Source organism: Microplitis demolitor, chromosome 2, assembly GCF_026212275.2.
Source record: "Microplitis demolitor isolate Queensland-Clemson2020A chromosome 2, iyMicDemo2.1a, whole genome shotgun sequence".
Taxonomy (NCBI): Eukaryota; Metazoa; Arthropoda; class Insecta; order Hymenoptera; family Braconidae; genus Microplitis; species Microplitis demolitor.
Genome location: NC_068546.1, coordinates 22,344,590 through 22,364,575, shown reverse-complemented (window position 1 = coordinate 22,364,575; position 19,986 = coordinate 22,344,590). Strand labels below are relative to the sequence as shown.

At 34.4% G+C, this 19,986-nt stretch overlaps 2 protein-coding genes and 1 long non-coding RNA gene across 5 annotated transcripts in view; 1 reads left to right on the top strand and 2 right to left on the bottom strand.

Moving 5' to 3' along the window:
- Positions 1–656: 656 nt before the first annotated feature.
- Positions 657–9,470, top strand: LOC103579608 (uncharacterized). Its single transcript, XR_549549.2, has 6 exons — positions 657–761; positions 885–1,140; positions 1,220–1,440; positions 1,643–1,819; positions 5,209–5,340; positions 8,523–9,470. It is a non-coding gene; the product is annotated as an uncharacterized LOC103579608 (long non-coding RNA).
- A 2-nt stretch (positions 9,471–9,472) lies between these two features.
- On the bottom strand, positions 9,473–10,910 carry LOC106694301 (GATA zinc finger domain-containing protein 8-like). The gene has a single exon (XM_014445334.2). The coding sequence runs from the start codon at positions 10,807–10,809 to the stop codon at positions 10,288–10,290; it is 522 nt and encodes a 173-aa protein (XP_014300820.1). The 5' UTR covers positions 10,810–10,910; the 3' UTR covers positions 9,473–10,287.
- LOC103579601 (leucine-rich repeat-containing protein 4B) overlaps positions 10,837–19,986 on the bottom strand; it is a 136,135-nt gene continuing 126,985 nt past the window's right edge. For all 3 annotated transcript variants that reach the window (XM_053742914.1, XM_008561038.3, XM_053742915.1), the window contains one exon: positions 10,837–12,567. In XM_053742914.1, the coding sequence (XP_053598889.1) occupies positions 10,921–12,567 (1,647 nt within the window). In that variant the 3' untranslated portion in view covers positions 10,837–10,920. The remainder of the gene's footprint in view (positions 12,568–19,986) is intronic.

The window sequence follows — 19,986 nt, the reverse complement described above, 5'->3', positions numbered from 1 at the left end:
TGAATAAACTTTATTTATTTTTATGATCCTGAAGTTTTATATATTTTTTTTTTTTTTTTTTTTTTTTCAACAAATCAGTTACAAAAAAAAAAAAACTAAAAATATGCACATGTAGACAATTAAAAAAGCTATAAGTGCACTTTTTTAAAATATTTTTTTTTTTGTGATTTATCATTTTTAAAAAAAATCCAAAAATTATTAGACGGTGACTTTCAGTATGATAACAATTTTTGGATTTTCGTTTCAACAACTCAATTACGAAAAAAAAAAAAAAAAAAAACTAAAAAAATGCACATGTAGGAAATTAAAAAAGCTATAGGTGCAATTTTTTAAAATATTTTTTTTGTAGTTTGTTTTTTAAAAAATTCAAAAATTATTAGACGTCGGCTAACTTCTGCATCATAGAAAAAAAAATATTTATACTTGGGGTAATTGTGACCCCGTGTGTGTGCAAACAGTTAATAATATTAACGGTTTATACATTCCAATATATATATATATATATATATACGTATATATTGGTACGTGTCTATATTAGATATAAAATATATAGGACCGGATGTATCCAGTTCGATGAAACGAGGTGCCGCGTAATAGACGGTATTCGACTACTGCAACGTCGAGCAATATGTGCTCGAGCGTAAAGCACGTCCAGTCTGTGGAATTACGAAGAGTTTTAGAGTGTGAGGTGTTGAAAGAAAAGCATCGAGTTGTGAGCGTAGTGTACAAGGAGCAATGCGAGTAAACGAGATGAAAAAAGGGTAATAGAAAAAAAAATCAACTAAAAAATAAAATTAAAAATATTTTTCAATTTACTTTAATATTGAATGGCAGATTAATGATAAAGTACTTTAATTCTTATATTTATATATTTCTATATATAGGTTCGCAGAGATTAAAGTATAAGTGGGAGAATAGTAGGATATTTTCCTCTCTATTTCTCGCGTAATCCGAACGGTAGACCAAAAAACTGAATTATTTATCAAATACTTAATTTGCATATATATTAGCAAGTCGACGGAGGATACGCCGGTTGTTCTCTGATGCTCGTTGAGAATGGCTCAAGAACGTCAACTAGACGTTTTAGATATGCACCGACGACCACAATCAGGTTTTCTTCAAGAAGAAATAGATACCTAAGTATTTTTTTAATTTTCCTCATGTAAATCTCTCTAAGTGTAATCTTTTTATTTATACACTTTTTTTACTTTTACCTCAGTGTTATTTACAACCAAAAAAATCCAGGCTTTTTGATAAAAAAAATTTATTTACCGAAATACTTTACACTAAAAAATTAGCGGAGTAAATTCGGAGCGGGCTTTTTATTTATTTGATTCCCTGGAGTCAAATTTACTCCTGAAGGAGTTTATTTAAATATTAAAACTCCGAATCATAGTGAATGCAGATTTAAATAAAATAATTTACTCCCAATTTTTGGCGGTAAGTTTGAATATTTATTTATTTATTTATTTAAAAAAAAAAATATTTAAGCAGGCAATAAATAAAGATAAATAAAGTTATGGGAATGCTTTATAAAAGTACTTAAGTGGCAAAGGTATTTTCTAGTCAGCTTGAGCTATTTTTTTTTGGTTGTGTATAAAATGTAGATAACGGCGTAATAATAGGAGACGTCTCTTTGCAGGATATTAAACTTGCGTTGCCATCTAACCGCGAGAAACTCGAATCCAGACGCTCTAGGGGAAACGCCCGATCCCCGAGTTCCGAGTCACGAGTCCCGAGGTTTTACCCGCTTTCTCTCAGTTCTCTGTCGTGGGGGTGCTACTGCTCGGCAACTGAAGAGAGAAGAGCCATAGTGAGGGTAAGTAAAGAGTAAGAGTAAGAGTGAGGTAAAAGCCGGGTCTTATTCAGTGTATGCGCGAGAGGCAACTCGAGTTACCCCTGTATGCTGGTAGCAGTAGTGCAGTAGCTAACAGGGGGCCAACAAGATCAACTGGGCTGTAGAATATGCGACTGTGAATTTGTTGGCTAAGAATTAAATGCTTTTTGCTATTATACATACACGTTGTAATATATAATACCTGACAACAAGTTTCTGATGTATACTTAATTACCGTAGAGCAAGGAAATGCCAACAAACACCATCAAGAGCATCAGCAACACCATCAACACCCTAATTTAAGTGCTGGTGTAACTTTAATTATGATCGCGGTACCGAGTTAATGGCCCGAATCACGGAGGCTGTTGTTGATACTCCTGATATGCTCAGCTTTCGTTGTTTTATAATGCCGTGCTATGCGTGCTGTATATAATTTAGAAAACTTACAACTTGCTCCTTATGCTAATGCATATGTCTTGTACAAAGAAAATTTACCTTTTTTTTTTTTTCATTTATTTTACTGGCAAATTTATATTCATTTTTCGTCATCTTGTACTTCTAACTGGCTTTTAGTTCTGCATCTCATTTATTAGGTATATTATTATTTCGTTGCTCGTTGGTTATTGTTTTGGATGTTAATAGTAATGCGAAATGACCGCGAGAAATTTTCCCATCACAGTCTGTCATTTTTAACCATCAAAAAATTTTTCCGTCACAAATTTGATCAGCAACATCTAGCTAGATGATTGGACGCATCTTTTTTTTAAATCATTGAAAAAATTTATTTTTCCCTCCGTATTTTTAAAAAAATGGCGGTTTCAAAATTTGAATTTGAATAAAAGTTATATAGGCGTTTGTAAAAAATCATTACAATCGTGACGGTCATTTTGTGAACGGTCTATTGATGTAAATTTACTTTTTTTTCTCATTTATTTTACTGGCAAATTTTTATTCTTTTTTTTATTCTATAATTTCAAATTCCTAACTCTTAACTCCTGGCTTTTAGCTCTGCGAATAACTCATCTATTATTATTATTATATTTTGCTCGTTGGTTATTGTTTTGAATATTAATTATTCCTTAAGTCTTTTATGACGTAAAGCCGAGTGATTTTATTAATTTTAAAAATTCTATTACTACATCACGTATTTTTATTTTATTAATTACAAGTAAATAAATTAAGTAAAAAAAAAAATTAAATCAATTTGCTTAATTTTGGAGTATTGAGTTTTCGTAATGAAAATCCAGGCGGTTTTTTTAAAATTCAATAAAACGTTAATTTTAAAAATCACTCGATGCTGAATTTATTTAAATAAGTGCATTAGTTTGCAAGACATAAAATATTTTAATTCGCACACACGCTCGATTTTTACCCAGAAATAACATTAAATTTAATAGCGGAACTTAAAAAATTTACTTTAATACTTTATTAGGTTGCGCATTAAAATAAAATGTTGTCATAATTTAAATTTTTATCACTAAATTCACTCGATTTAATCATATATATACATATGTATATATATATATATATATATATATATATATATGTCCTCATTGTAGACTCATACTAAAAATAATTTAAAATCCAGATCTACAATTATTTTTTATGAGAGAAATCTATGAGCTCACTCTGGTAATTTAAATTTATAAGAAAATAATCGGAATTTTTTTAATTAGTCATAGAAGAGGTAGATTCTTGACAACGAAACAATGAGTAATATATGTTAATGTAACATGAAGATGAAGTAAATCACGATAACACATTAAATGAGTGACAAACAAGTCAGCAACAATGTCATTGTCGCAATTCATCTTGACTCATCATCTTCCCATGTGTTTGCACGTTCATTCTTCATCATGTAAAGTACCATCTACATGTACGTACATATATGTAAGTATGTAGTAGGTCGACATGTGATAATAGACGAATTCCTGTAGAATTGCCGCCGATGACTATGCTAAAGATCTATCCGCGAGACGGCATTAATTTTCACGTACTAACGAGTTGCCTATCATATATCTATATATATGTGTGTATATAGATCACACGTCTGAAGGCAAAAGGATGAAACGTTAAAGCAAAAGGATGAGGTTAGTAGAACGGGCTTACACACGTCTATTCGCGGTGGGACAGATGGAAGATAGAGGAGAGATAGGAGATAGCAGATAGAAGTACTATAGCTGATGCCTAGATAGGAACCCGCCATTAATTACTCCGACGCATCACTCCATCTACGCGAAAATGCATCTACTGAGCCTTGTACTCACCCTTGTTGTCGTTATACTCTCTTGTAGAACTACCATCAACTCACCTATTTCTACACCTAGCTTCTGGATTCTCTTCTACATCAAACATCATATCACCAACACTTACGCTTTATGTTCCATGTATATGCTTGTCTATGTCGAGGTCTATGTCTATGTTTGTACAGGTATAGATTTACCTTTAGCTAAAGCTGAGCAGAATCAGCACCAAAAGCTACCTCCGGCAACGGAAAATCGTGCACTATGTCAAGCCACATTGGAAACTGGATAGACCGTGTCACCACAGTGCTTTGTTGTCCTGAAAGAACCTTCTATTCTATACTTACCCTGGGTTATATATGTATATATATATATATATATATTTATAGCTTCGTACATTCAGCTTTTTATATCTCATAGAGTCTATTATGTATTAGGGCTGATAAAGAATCCCTCCATGTTGCGATTTATTATTTTTTAATTTTGTTGTAAAAAAATCAAAAGCTTTGAGTTCTTGGTCCAGTTAATTTCGAGTTATGAAGAAATTGTAGTAGGATTCGTCTTTTGTGAGAAAAAGTTCATGTCGGAAGTTATACTTTTTGCAAAACTTTATAATTTAGACTGAAAGTTGTTGAAAAAAAAAATTATTAAATTAATTTATAATTCTACGGGTTCTTGGTAAATAGTTTGATTGACCAGCTGAAAAATAACCTGTACCTTTATTCTGGGAATTAGATTTAGTTGGACGTGTGCGTGCTAGAGAATAAATAGCGTGAAGAGAACTGACCAGTTTTAGTTGTCATAATTATCTAAATTTTTAGAATTTCTGTATTAGTCATTTAAATTTTGATATTAAATTTAAACTTTGCATCACATGCACAAGTTACCGGTTGAAGTAAAATTTAAAGTTTGCACTTTGTTACCAAATTTTGAGGTTACGTCACTAAAATTACTTTCTCTCTAATTAATGCAATTAATTTTAGATTTATTTTCATGTGTAAAGTTCACAAAAAAATTGAATTTTCTTCCACTACTTGACTGTGATGAAGTCCGTGATTTTGCACTAATGCGCATGCGCAGTAATGATTCAATTATAGAAAAATGGTTGAAAAAAAACTTTTTTTGCAGGTCGGAATTATAGATGTCGGACATTTTGAAAATCACTGCCGCCATTTTGTTTCTACTCAGCGCTGGAAGAAGTTCTAATAAATTTTGAAATTTCTCTTAAAATAGAGCTCAAAAACTGGAGAAAATAAATTGGTAAGTGAATTTATAATAAAAATAAAAATAACGCAATATATTTTTGACATATTTTTATATAGATTTATTGATTATTTATCGATAGTTATTTATGTACAAAATAATGCTGATAAATTCTATAATTATTACATTATTTAATAATATACTTATAAATATAACCTAATTTTAAATTTTATAAATAAATAAATGAATTATTTAAATAACTAATAAGTAACCAAATTAACGAACAACCAGAATTTATTTACACAATTTCTGTGTTGAGTTAAATTTAAAAAAAAATCACTAGCATTTTTCAAATAATAAAACTATTAATAAATTTAAATTCAAAAGTTTAAAATTTAAAAAGGACTTTTTTGTAATGATCATTCTTTTAATATTTATATTTATATTTTTATATGTATTTATATATATTTATATATATAGTACGTTAACTATTTACATTTTCCACGTCGTCTTAAAAACAATTGTCGGTGTGCTTATAAATTAACGGACTTTATTTAATAATTATAATTATTATTAAATAGGGTTATGTGTGGCATCACAGCCAATGCCAAAGTTTGAATAATATGCATTTTTTTTTTAAGTTTTACAGCGTAGAGTGTGCATTTTAAAGTTTAAATACAGTAAGATAAATTGAGTTACAACATGATAATTTTTAATGACATTTTTTTAATTATTTTTTCAAAAATTTAAAACTTATATCCTCGTTTTTTTTAATATTTACTCTGTCCCCTAGGGGCGAGTATGACAAATATTTACAAGAGAATCCCTCGAGGCATTTTATTATAATATTAAATAAAATAATATATTTATTAAAAAATGCTTCTAATAATACACTAAATTATTCAGGAATTTATGAACTTTTTAACTTAAAAATCTAGTCAATTGTATTTTGCCAGCGGGGTTGTAATTTTTAAATTAATTTAAATAATTATGAAATGAAAAAAATAGTATTTTTGTTTGTTGGTAAAAAGTATGACTGCCAAGGGAAATAATTTTCGGGATTTACAGTCTAAATTATTGCTGCATTAAAGGCGACAGATCCTTGGCAATCTACCAGGCACTGATTTTTACGAAAATTCTAGCTATCGATGATAATGAAAGTGGATTATTCTATACAAGTGTTTGCAAATAAATTTTAATTTTTAATAAAGGTTCATTTCTATTTTTCGTATTGAGATTATTCAAATTTTGCCGTAATTAAAATTTTCATTTTTAATGCAAGGATTAATTTATCACGTAATGTAGGTCCTAATTATCAATTCACTGATTAAAAATTACGTGTAAATTACTATTTTTGATTGAAATTCAATTAAAATTTTATTTTTCATGAGATTCAATTCACGTTTTTAATGAGGGCGAAAATTAAATTTTTTATTTATGAGAGATTTTATGGAATAAAATTATCTGAAAATATATATGTTAATTATATAAATTAATCACTTGATTAACCTCAATAGATATTTTTTTAAATAAAAAAAAATTTCAGGTTATGTCAACTCTTCAGTTGGAGCTGCCAACTTTGAAAACTAAAAATATGACATTATTATAAATTTTAATCATTACTCAAAATTATTTTCAAGTTTTTGAAATTTTTTCAGTGACATTCAGTAATAAGAATTTTTTGTGCAATTTATAATCATGGAAAAGTATTTTTTCAATGCAAAGTTCTCAGTACCGTTAATAAATATCATAAGCGCGAAATGCAAATTCTCTTTTTAAAATCAATTATTATTTTTTATCCGATTTGAATCGAAGATTCAATAAACTGTAGTTTATCTAACCTCGGATTAAAAAATTATTCAGTTATTTCCCTACGACATTTTGTTTTGATTCTGCCGCGCCATTTTGAATTTCAGCGGACGCGGGCTTTTTTAAATTCTAACATAAAATTTTTCTCAGTTTTCGTAGCATTTTTTTAGCAGAATTTTAATAATTGACTGAAAAAGTTCACGTCGATTTCGACTAAAAATTTTGAAAACGTAAATAATTTCATATAATTATCAACAGATTAAATGCAAGTAATAAAAAAAAGCCTCGAGGGAATCACAACGCAATAACTCATTTGTACATTCCGAATATAATTTCTAATAATTAAAAATTATTTTAAAAATTGCTTACGATTTGATAAATTTTTAAAATTTATGAGTAACAACTCTTCGTTTCGTTTAAAAGGTTATCTATATTGCTTTCTCATTAAGGCTTCTAAAAAATCTCTCTTCCAATTTCAAAACAATTGATACATAATCGGCAAATAAAAAAATTTTAAAAAATACAAGTGATTAAAAAATGGCAGGTTAGGTTTAGGTTAAAATAGTTTTTTGATAATAGGAAATACATTTAGATGGCTAATACATTTGTCTTTAGAAACTTTAAGTATAATTTTGGCGTACATTTATTTATATAAGAATATAAGTTTAAGAATATATATTTAAGTTACGAAAAAATTTAATTAATTAAATGTTTAGGGTTAGGTACGTGGAAGATAATACGATGTGCAGGACAAAAGATTATGTATAATGTAGTTTTTTGGATTATTTTAATTCTTATAATTTATTTTTTATTCAATTTATAATTTCGGTGTACACTAGGACTGAAATTAAATACGACGAGGGTCGTTAATAACTTTTTTTCCTTTAATATTTATCCTTTTGTACAATTTTATTTTTTAACCTTCACCGATTTTTTTTTCTTTTTTATTTTTATATTAAAACTTTTGAATTTGCTCTCTGGCGAGTCGATTTTGACTAGCATTTATATAAATCCATTATTAATATTTTATTTAATGGATTTATTGTTTTTATTTTTAATAATAGATCGATAAGTTACGATATTTAGTTTTAAATTTACATAAATTTTAATCTCTTTAAAAATATCAATGACTGCGTTCATTTTATAACTCAAATATTTTTTAAATTTTATAATAATGGCGGGAAATTTAAAAGTCCCAATTTATCAGACACTTATACGTAATTTTTCCAATGAAATTTTTTACTGCCCACTTGAAATCTAATTTCTGATACTGTCTTATAAAGTAAATTATCAAGAGCACTCGAATAATTTAATAAAAAAAATTAATAATAAACAAAAAATAATGGGATTGAGGTATAGTAAAAAAATAGGGTATGAAAATACAGAGGAAATGGACAATAGAATAAATAAATGGATTATTCTGGTTGAAGGAGCTGGAAATAGCGAGCGTAAGTCGCATTCCATTGGATGGGAAATCGAGCAACTCGATTGCCGGATCGCGGTCTGCGGAGTCCGCGACTAAAGACAAGTACCAGGCAAGTGGGAGCTAGTGAACAAAGAGCTGCAACATCGACAGAACCAGGAGTAAGAAGGAGAGACTTGAATGTAAGTGGAGTTAATAGTAAGAGAGAAAGAGAAACAAGAGAGAGAAACAAGATCTAACTTAGCTCTCAACATCCAGTGGTTCAAGGTGCAGTCACCTCTTTCTACTCAAAACCAACCAAGATGGCCGTGGAATTCCAACGAGTACACTCACCAACCGAAGCTGTATTCCTCCGGGCAGTGACGGGACAGTAGCTCATGGTATTCCATTTTGTACTGTACATACTTTTATATATATATGTATAAATATATACATAGAAAATATACATAGTGTACATTGTGATGATACCACATTTGCTTGTTACCTCTTCTCTCCTCATTTAATTCAATTCGCTAAAAAACTTTCCTTCTTATACCTCCTTCTTTTATTCACTTCTCTCTCATTTTTATTATTTTATTTAACTCTCGGTTATATTCCGCTGAATAACACGAAAAAAGCATTAATTAGCTTGTCCGAATAGCGTCGTAAATTAAGTTTAAAAAAAAAACAAGCAAATACTTTAATGTAATTTATATAAAAACAAGAAAGTTAATGGAAATTATAAATTTATAAACTTGAAAATAATTTAAATTAGGTGATAGTAACATCGAAAATTCCCGCGGTCACTGATATTAACAAGAGTATTAATTATTTTCCTTACGCGTGAACACGTTTCTGGTACATATTTAAATATATATATTCATAATACTATTATTAAGTATTATTTTTCACGTGTGTTCTCTACAATCTACACTCCTTTCTAACGTTTGATGTCAAATGTCTTTTTTTTTTTTTTTTTTTTTAATTAATTATGTACTTATTAATTTTATTAATTAATAATACGCATCTTTAACTGTTGAGAAAATAATCATAATATACATGTACATATATTTATAATATATATATATTTTTATGAATCTGCTTTTTATTAACACAGATATTTTCTCTTATGTGTTTATTATTATTATAATACAAGACCCAGAGGTACTTCAAATAAGTGGTTTTAAAAATTAAATTCGCTCTTTAGACCATTTCCTTAAATCATTAGTTTTTTTTTGTTTTTTGTTTTTTTTTTTTTTACTATCTATCCCGCTATCGAACCTAAGAATTCTTATAGTATCTTCCCATCCTTATCATAAACATTTGCAACATTCTCTCCCATCTGATCTCATCCGCAAATAATTACACAAACATACGTACACATGTATGTATATATATGTATATACTTATATATATACATATATATAATATAACTACAGTGACTCACAACATTCCTGTGACATTTAAAATAAATAACCGAGGAATGTTTGTCTTATTAGACATATTTCAGTCTTCACTTGATACCCGGATCCTGTGATGAGCTGCCTCGGGAAGAATTCACGAGTTCGTGGTACAAAAACGCTTCGCTAAATACCCGGTCCATTAACTCGCTTAGCTATTTAACACACACTGTGAACCCGGTTTAAAAAAACCGCTTCTTTTTAGTCCGAAGGCTTCCTAACCCTCGGTAGTGGAAGCAGGGAGGGAGCTGGTGCTGGATAACCATCAATATCAGTCTTGATTTTATTTTCGGCAGTTAAATTAAAACCCTAGACTATAGATATTTGTCTCATTTATTCTCTGTAGCCCGCGTTGCCGGCCAACTGATCGTGGATCTCGAGTTCCATGGGCTCGTTCCTGTGAGGAACTGGGGGGAGTTCACGGTCACGTATACTGGTGCGTTCTCTGGTTGCTGTTCCGATACTGGAACTGGTACCGGTGCTGTCACGCTCGCGGTAGTAGTACGAAGAGACGTGTCCGTTTATCGGTAAAGTAGGATACGATGACTGAGGACACGGGGGCGAATGTTTTTGAGATGAATGATGATCGTCATTGACAATGCGACATGAATCTGCACGTGCCGGCAATGCCGGTGGGTTGCGTCGCAACGAATGACTCATATGTCGTGTTGATCCATTGCTTGTTATGACATTGTTATCAATCGGACCGGATGTTGGTGAAAATATGTTATTTGTTGATACTGCCGAGGGATTGTGATTGTGACTGTGGTTGTTATTGTTGTTTGAAATAGTATTTGAGTTATTGGTGCGTTGGTTTATTGCCGAATGCACGGGCAGCGTGCCTGGACGACGCATTTGTCGGGCGGTTTCCCCGTCAATGTAAGTGAAACCCTCGGCAGGAGTCGTACCACCGTGTGGTAAAAACCAGACTCCGCCATTGCCGGGGCTCGCTGCCCTAAGCTCTAGCTACAGTTCTGTCACGGGAATCGGTTTTATGCCAGGGGTGATTTGATGAGGATGCTGCAGTTGCTGCTGGGCATGTTGGAATTGTTGATGTTGAAACTGCTGCTGGTGAGGATGCTGACGATGATGATGAGCGCCGTGTGTGCGGACGATGTATTCCTCGTCGGAAAAGGTCTTCTGGTACTCGTGTTCCTTGCGAGATATTGCGCGGTTCTTCCATTTGTAATCTTTCAGTGCATCGCGAACGCGTTTGCGACAGCGGTAGTAAAGGAAGAAAGCCATTCCAGCAAATAAAGCCAAACCAGCGGCACACACAGTTGCTATAAGTGCTTGCTTTCGTGGATCTGAGAAGGCACATCCCAATTCGTCAGGTTCCATACCCTTGAGTGGTTTACCACGGGATTCATTCGGTTCTGCGCAAATCACAGGACTTGAATTTCTTGCCACTAAAACTTCAGCCAACCATAGAAGATTACAGTCACAAACGACGGGATTTTCACTCAAATCCAGTCGACGTAATTCACCCCACGCTACTAAAGATTCGGGGAAACTCGTAAAAGCGTTATCCCGTAGCATTAAGTGACGTAGATTTGGTAAACCGGCCAGTGCACCGTCTTCCATAGTCGTTAGTCTGCGATTACTTTTCAGGATTAACGTTTCGAGATTTCCATTATCGGCAAACGCACCGCGTTCAACTGTTGTCAGTAATTTAGCCCCAGAGATATCTAGTTTTTTAAGATTTGACAGACTTGCAAATGCGCCCGAGCGTAACATCGTAAAGGAATTCTGCCCGAGGATCAATTCCTCTAGGCGATTTAGTATAGACAGCTGTTTTGTCGGCACTTCACGTAATTTGTTGCCACCGAGTTTAAGGGTACGCAAAGAAAGAAGTCCACGAAATGCACCCTCGCTTATATTATCCAGTCCCGCATCCATGACATCCAATACGGCAAGACGTTCTAGACCCTTGAACGCGTCGTCTGGAAGTGTTGAGAACCCATTTAACCCAATGTGCAGCTCAGCGAGGGCATTGAGTGGAGCCAATGCCGGTGAAGGAATTGACTTCAATTGGTTGTCATCCAGATACAAAACTCTAAGGGCCCCTAACTTTTGAAATGCACCTGGTTCAACTTTTGAAATTCTATTCTGCCCCAGATCTAGCTCCTCAAGTTTCGTCAGCGACGTAAACAATCCATTGGTCAGTGTCTCCAAATAATTATCACGTAAATTAAGTACCGTGAGTGATACCAGACCTTGGAAGGTTTTCTCCGTCAGCGCAGATATTTTGTTGTGCTTCAAATGCAATTCAACAAGATTTTTTTGAGCCGCGAAACTACCATTCGGAATAGTGAACAAATGGTTGCTAGACAGATCGACATTTTTTAGATCACCGTAAAATTGAAATGCAGCTGCGTCAACCATACGTATACGACTTTCTTTCAATACTAGCCTCTGTGTTGACGGATTAAGTGCGATGGGGATAACGTCGAGACTAACACCTACACATGAGACAACCAGTGCCTCGTCATCGCAGGTACATCCACTGGGACAGAATGCTGAGTTTGCTGTTGCTAAAAGACTCACGTTGATCAACAGTATCAGCTTCCAGCTACTGCTACTCCAGCTGCTCCACCTACAGCTCTTTGACGTCTGGAACAAAAAAAAAAAACAATAATCCATTAGCCAACAGCTTAAAAAAATAAAATGATAATAATACTGATGATAAATAAATGAGAGCGATAGCAGACAAGGTGTAATTTAATTATCAAATGTTGATTTCAAAGCGATAAGATGTCTCCTGAGTAATTAAATCGCGGATCATTAGTGTCACGTATAAGCCCTGACAGGAAGGAGCATAAAAAATTGAAATAATAATAAAGCATTAGGTTATTAAGAAAAGATAATGCGGGTGTGGCACACACACTATCCGAGCAGAGTGTAGGTGGTAATATTGAACTTGCGCGTGGGGAAATCTCCGTCGCAACTCTATACTATATATCTTTCCCTCTTATTCTCTCCTCCTTGAAAGAAGTCTATTCGTTTTCGCTGGTTCTGCTGGTGGTTCTTGTAGCTACCTTACTCTCTTCAGTTTTCCATCGAGAAACACCACCACTGAACTTTTTATTCTCTCTTTCTCATTTCTCTTTATCCCTCGTGTCTCTTGGAAAGTCTAGCCCCATTACTCATTTCACATTACAGCTGCATTACGTGGAGTTACGGACGTTCGTCCTGATTCAGCGACGATTTAATGAGTCCCGGTCGTGGCACACCGCGACATTATTTATTGAAAACTCAAGTAGCAACTCTCTGGGGAAAAGAGTCTGCGAATTCCGAAACTTTCACTTAAACATTCCTGCTGCGTATTCTTTCTTCCATACTCAGCTCATACATCAGTCGTTTTAAAAAACCCCTGGGTTGAGACGAAAAACAACAAGTTTATTAGGACAAAGTAGGATGCATTCGTGTGTTATTATTAAAGCGTTATCTCTGTTTAAGAGTATGCAGTGCCAGCAGACAGATACGTCTGTCAAGTGTTGAGAATAACGTCTAGAGTGCACTGACCGTGACAAAGACCTTTTGTCTGGTGACGAGAGAACGCGAGTAGCACGTGCTCATCTCGGTTACTCTCACTCACTCATTTGCTCAGCCCCTAACCTGGGCGCCAGTATATAACTCACCCTCTTGATATTCCGAGGTAGCTAGCTTGGTATATTGCTTGAAACCCAGAGCGAGCTAACTCCCTTGTAATGGGGGTAAGGGAGTCACGGGATGAAGGGATGTAAGTGGCATTATACGTGTGGTGCAAGCAGTAGATAACGGCATACGCGAAATATACACCATCACCAGACATCCTGATGCAGATGATGCAGATGACGATGACGAGGTTCCCACTATGCGTCTCTAGTATCGCGAGGCTACTAATCATGCATACGAGGATAATGTCAAGTATATACGTGACAGATTGTCAGCATGCTTGTTGTCTGTGTGCCTCTGGTGTACTTTCGACGAGCTCCTTACATTGCGACAGCTAATTAGCAATTTACTAATTTAAGCCTACGTGTCTTGTGGTATTTTTTATTAGCCGTCAGAGAATTTTTTAAATTAATTTTATGATAGGTGGATTTTAAGTGACGTTTATAAAACACTTGAGCTAAAATTTGGTATTTATCGCTGTTAGATTGGCGCCAGAGAGTCACGATAATTGAACCCATTGTCCCTCTTCATCACTCTGGTTGATGGGCAGCAGCTGATGAAAAGTCCGTTTGTTCAGGATATATACTACACTCACAATCACTAGTCGAGCGAAAATGCCATCAGGATGAAGAGAGAGAAGGAAAATGAGTGGAAAGGTTAAAGTGTGAGTTGCATTGGGCGAAAATTCGATAAATCGTCCCTTGTACGGGGTTTAGTTCTTCAGCATCTTCCTGTTTCTGAAGAAAAGAGGCTTCTTGGGGTCGCTAAATTTTTCTTTTTATGCCCTCGCCTTTTTTTTCTTTTCTCTATTTTCGTCTATTCTTTTTTCATCCCCGTGCTGTGCTCGAGGTTGTTGTTTTGCTCCTTTTTGTCTACTGGGTTAAACGTAGATACAACCTCCGGTGTCCCGGGAGCGCAAAGAAGTTAACCAAAGAGGAAGATTACCAGTGAGGGAGTGTCGAGGGGATTGGAAAATCGGATTACCGATGCCGAGGCTCCAAAGCGAGCTCTTTGGCAGCAGGGGGTAATAGTAGTAAAGAAAATGGGGTTTGGTGGCTCGAGAGGCTAAAGAGGAAACCAAGACCAGTCTTAGGTGATGAAACGATTAAGGAAAAGTCTAATTGTAAGACTACTTTTTACTTTTTACTTTTTTTTTTTTGCGTTTGTTTGGTTCATTGAAATGACCTAAAACATTTGGTCTATAAAATCGATAAATCATTACAATCGAATGAGCATTAATTGGCGACTGGTTTTCCCTGCCGGCGGGAGGCTGAGGGCTCTATGGATGAATAAACTCGGGCAGCGTTTCTCGTCCACGAGAAAGAAATAAAGAAAAAATGATTGTGATTATATTATAAAAGAGTTCTATTGGTCGCGGTTATAATTGCCAGTCGTGACGTTATTATCGGTCTGCCTAATCGTCCATAATTATCGCGCAATTTTACGGTAATCGCGTGACGGTAAAAGGGACAAAGAGGGGCCGAGAGGCAAAGCCTTCTGCTACAGAATGAGGATACCAAAGACAAAGAGAGAAAATAGTAATAATGTGGTCGTCCGTCGTTGTGTCGGTATGCCAGAAAGAGTCTGCCCGCGAAATTATGGATCCGGAGGAAGTGCCGAGGGAGATTGCATTGTGTTTTTTTTTTTTACGGCCATAAATTAAATTTTTTGACCGCAGATTCACTCGTTTGTTCAAGTCGCCCAAGTCTGCTGCTCAACGGTTTTTAATATTTTCTCGCGGTAAATATTTTTATAATCCAAATGAATTGTGAATAGTTAATGATTTTCGAGGACACTCGTATATCGTTAAACTTTTTACTCGGAACGAGAATATTATTCTATTCTATTATATTATACTATATATATATATATATATATATATATATATCATGGAGGTATATAGAAGTCGGCTGTGTGAGAACTTAGTGAGCAGTTTCTCTGGAGCTCTCAACGTTTACGTTATTACGGCACACCCGCGCGTACGACGTAAATCCGTCGGGAAATTCGCTTTAATTTATGCAAGCCGTAGAATGTTTTATGCGCCGGCACGTACTGCCACAGTCGACGTAATCACTAGGTCTATACTGGTGAATGATGCCTGTGAATGTCGGCCAAGTGTATACACAAAAAGTTTAAAAAATATTAAAATAAAATGAGCGTACAATTGAGATGTAAAAACATTATGTCAATCTCTATTCATTGCCATTTTTATTGTAATTTTAACAAGTTAATTTTTTTTTACTAATCTCGTGGCGGGAAATTGTCGGAAAAGCTTTTTAAATATTAAATATATTAAGGTTATATTTTTAGTGGATGGTGTTTTTCGTTCCATGACATTAAATATGTGTGTAATCGGTAAAAAATTTCCTCTTATATTTTTAGTGAGTGTTCTTTTATCACGGGAATAGTTTGTCATTTTTTTGCTCGTACATTCTGTTGTGTTATGTCCCTTCATCTTACCCAGTCGGGCATATTGAAGTGAAGAGTAACCGGGAATATATGATGGTTTTAGGAGACCGAAATGACAACAAAACATGAGTCTGAGAGACAAGGATAATGTAAGCGGACAATTTATTGAGCTATTTTCTTATATGTCTGCTCGTAATACGGAAATCACAGACAATATATGTGCAGACTGTATTGAGTCGGTGGAACACACATTTGGAAACCTTTTATGAGCCAGATTCATCGAACGTTTAGTAACTTGTTGTTTTGTAAAAAGGAAACAAGAGGAAGGCAATAAAAAACAATAGATAAAAAATATGGCCCGCTATTTCCAATAATCACAGTATAAACATTTGAAATATTAAAAGAGAAAAAAATAGTTTCTCATAAATTTAAAGGAAAAAAGAGGATAAAAAAGGTAAATCTGAATGAATTTTTTTTAATAAAAGTGATGAATTCTTTGGCAAGTTTCTCGTTAAATAAGAAACTTATTAATTTTATTTTATTTTTATTTTTCTTCTCGTTTGTTTTTATACTTTATCGCGATCACTTATTGCAGGAGTGAAGAAAGAATGGAGGGAGAAGAAGTTGAAATACGAGGATGGCTATCGATCACAACGAAAAAAAAATTTTGCCGAGGGAGTCTTGAATTTCCCAAAGACGCCACTGAAGTAGAAGACTCTAGGATTTTTTTTTTTTAGCAACAGCCTCTTTTTTCTTGCCATCCTGTTTATTTCTTTTGAGATGAAACTGCTAAGAATCTCATACCATCATACGCAATAAACATCTCTGTGAATTCCTCGTTAAATCTTTAGCGAAATTATTTTCCTCAGACTAGTCACTTCAGCTTCAGCTTTTTCTTATTTACGTCTAGTTAGTAGAAGGCTGATTTAAAAAAACATAAAAAACCGCCAATTCCTTTTACCCTTTTTTTCGGCTCCACACAGTGCTGTAAACTTTTTTATCTGTCGTATTTAACTTTTAACTAAAAATATTTTTTGTATCCATACATAGTTCCCTTGATGTTACCAGGAAGCTCTTAGATTAGAAAAGCTTCGACATACCAGACGGGGCATGAAATCACCGGTGCCTAAAATCCTCTATTGCGAAAATACGACGCAGTTTGGCTACCCAAGTTCACTTTATACACATATATGTGTATAAATTGTATGTGTAAGTCTGGTTCTCTGTCTCGGGAGAAGAAAATGTAAGGAGTTGAGGGCAAAGCACCAAGGAATATAAAGAGAAGAGGTTACGGTGAGGGATGAAGTGTAGAGTATAAACCCATTTGTGAAGATGTGGGTGTGTATGTGTGAGTTGGTGGTTTTGGTATGCATGTATATCTAGTATTAGGTATCGAGGAGCTTTGGTGGCCGTTATTCGAGAGTGTAGAAACCTAAATTCACGAGGCTCTATATTTATCAGGGTTTAACCAAGAAAAGGAATACTAAGGGAACACTGTTGGCTAGCAGGAATAGCATCTACTGCGTCAGTTTAAAGTTCAGTGGAGGATAGGTTATAGCTGCATCCACATAAAATTCAATGGAATGCTGCACAGGTCGCGAAGAAAACGCGTACGCTTTTAAAGCTTCAATATACGATGGGGAAGTGGGAGTTGGGCTGGAGGCGGATCGGTATCGAGAGCAGAGACATTGTCGGAGGAATACTGAGGGCAAAGTGAGTAAGAGATACCAGAGGATTTTAAGAGCAAGATTCAAGCTCACTAGTGTGTAGTGCCGAGAATTCGTTGAGAGGCGAAGAGAGACGGTGATGGGATCCCCAAAGTCCTCCACTCGTGATCGTCGGGAACCGACGACAATAAAGAAGATTGGGATCGATTTAAGATTCCAATTTCCGGACTACGCTGAGAAAGAACCACTTGGGGGTCACGAGTTCCGCTGGAGAAAACGTCGTCTGAGAACCGATAGGAGAGAGACGCCCGATCCAAATTGCTCTCAACCCTCGACATTTTTTACCCTTATTTTTTTTATTTAAACTTTAATTTTATTGTTACTTTTTTCAGTTCGATCTGTCTCTCGGTTTATTTTTCATCTGAGCGTTTAACGCTTTTAAAGATTTAACAGATTTTTATTTTATAATATGTACTCAAGGTATTAGGAGCGTACCATGACAGGAAAAGTCAGACGCGATTGCCACTCTATAATAATATGCCTTGTTCTTACTTAACTTTTGGTAAACTTGAGTTGACTGCAATGAAACGAATAAGATATATGCGAGAATTAAATATTCATTTGAGCTCGACCTTATGCTGCCATCAAACTTATATACCTCTTTCTCTCTCGAGCTTTTTATCATTTATCTCCAGCTCTGTCTCCTTAACTTTCTCTTCCCTATCCTCGGTTCTTGTTGAAAGTAATGCGCTTTGGCGTACGGCCAGTTTCTTATGCCAAGCCTCCTTCTTCTTCGTCGTCGTCGTCGTCTTCTTCTTCTTCAACGGCTGCCAGTCCCATTCTACTTCCCCACACCATCAACAAAGCAAAAAAGAATCACAAGTTCTTTCTTACTCTTATAAGTATTATTACACCTAAGCGAAAAACCCTTTTCCTAATGTCAGGAGAATTTGACTTTTTTACTTGTTTGTAATTGACTAAAAACTTTGGGCATCTACAGACTTACCAGACTCGGGGGTGAAATTACATTTCACATTCATACTTTTAGGGTAGCCGGGTTATTACATAAAATAATTCACCATTTTCTTACGTACTTTATACCCGTACCTGTTGAACTTGTTAGTAAATAATTAATAATTAAATTATTTAGATGTAATTTATAATTTGAATTATGGAATCTTATTATTTGAGTTTAAACTTGTTCTTCTTCTTATTCCACTTGTAGTTAGACCTCCAGTTGAACAGAGTTCGCTATTTTTCTTGGCTATTTTTTTCATCTTATTTTATTTTTGTTCCTCATCGCTAAGAGAATTTCTCTACAAAGCCAATGCGGGTACGCCTCGTTGAGGCTGCAATTTATTCGTGTGTTTGACTTTCCAAGTTGGTGGAACGTCGCTTTCACGATACACGATAATCCGCAGACCCTATATTTACCCTTCAGAGAAGACTTGAACGACGTATAGAGTTATACGGAGGAGGGTTCAAAAGAGAGTAAGAATGAGAGTTGGAGACCAACCTGATACTATATATATATATATATACACATAGACTATACTACACCCTGAAGCGTCAGCCAAACATCCAGGCTTTACCCGGTTTTCCTCAATTTCATTGGTGTACACCATTCTCTTCGGAAATCACAAATTTACCTCTCTTTATTTTAAATTACTATTGTGTTTTATTACTCTATTGTGCAATAAAACTTTTTCTCTATAAATAATTAAAGTAAATTTTTATTGTTTTATTTTTTAAAAAAATTAAAAGTAAATAACTATAAAATTTATAAGCAACTTTTTCGATTACAATGGGAGGTAAAATTTATATTAATGTATAGAGGAGCGGCGGTTTGTCTTGGAATGAAAAAGTCCTCGGAATCTCACGTAGATCGTGGCAGTAAATTAAAGCGCGCCAATAATTCATATTGCATAATATAATTAAAGGATCTCATAGCAAGCATCTAGATAATGGGTTATAAGTTAAAAATGCTCGAGTAGCATTAGTAGCTCTTACTCAGTTCCTCTTTATATCTCAACTCAGGAGGTATATTCAGCCACGTATCCCGTTGAGAAAATCTCGTTAAGGTGTTAGAGTATGGGATCGGTTAATTCTCAGACTAAAGTTTAAAACATAAAGAGCTAAGGCACAGCATCAGCTACCCGTGGTATAACCGACAAGTCTGACTGTTGTATCAGCGAATCTCATATAATGCCCAGTCCCAGGTTTCAAAATCCCCTTTCAGGCAACGTTGATATGTACGTACGTTGGAAGATATAAAAGAGCCAGAGAACGAACCGGGAAG

Excerpts from the sequence above, each read along its gene's own strand:
- LOC106694301 (XM_014445334.2), bottom strand. The coding sequence starts at position 10,809 with ATGCGTCGTCCAGGCACGCTGCCCGTGCATTCGGCAATAAACCAACGC.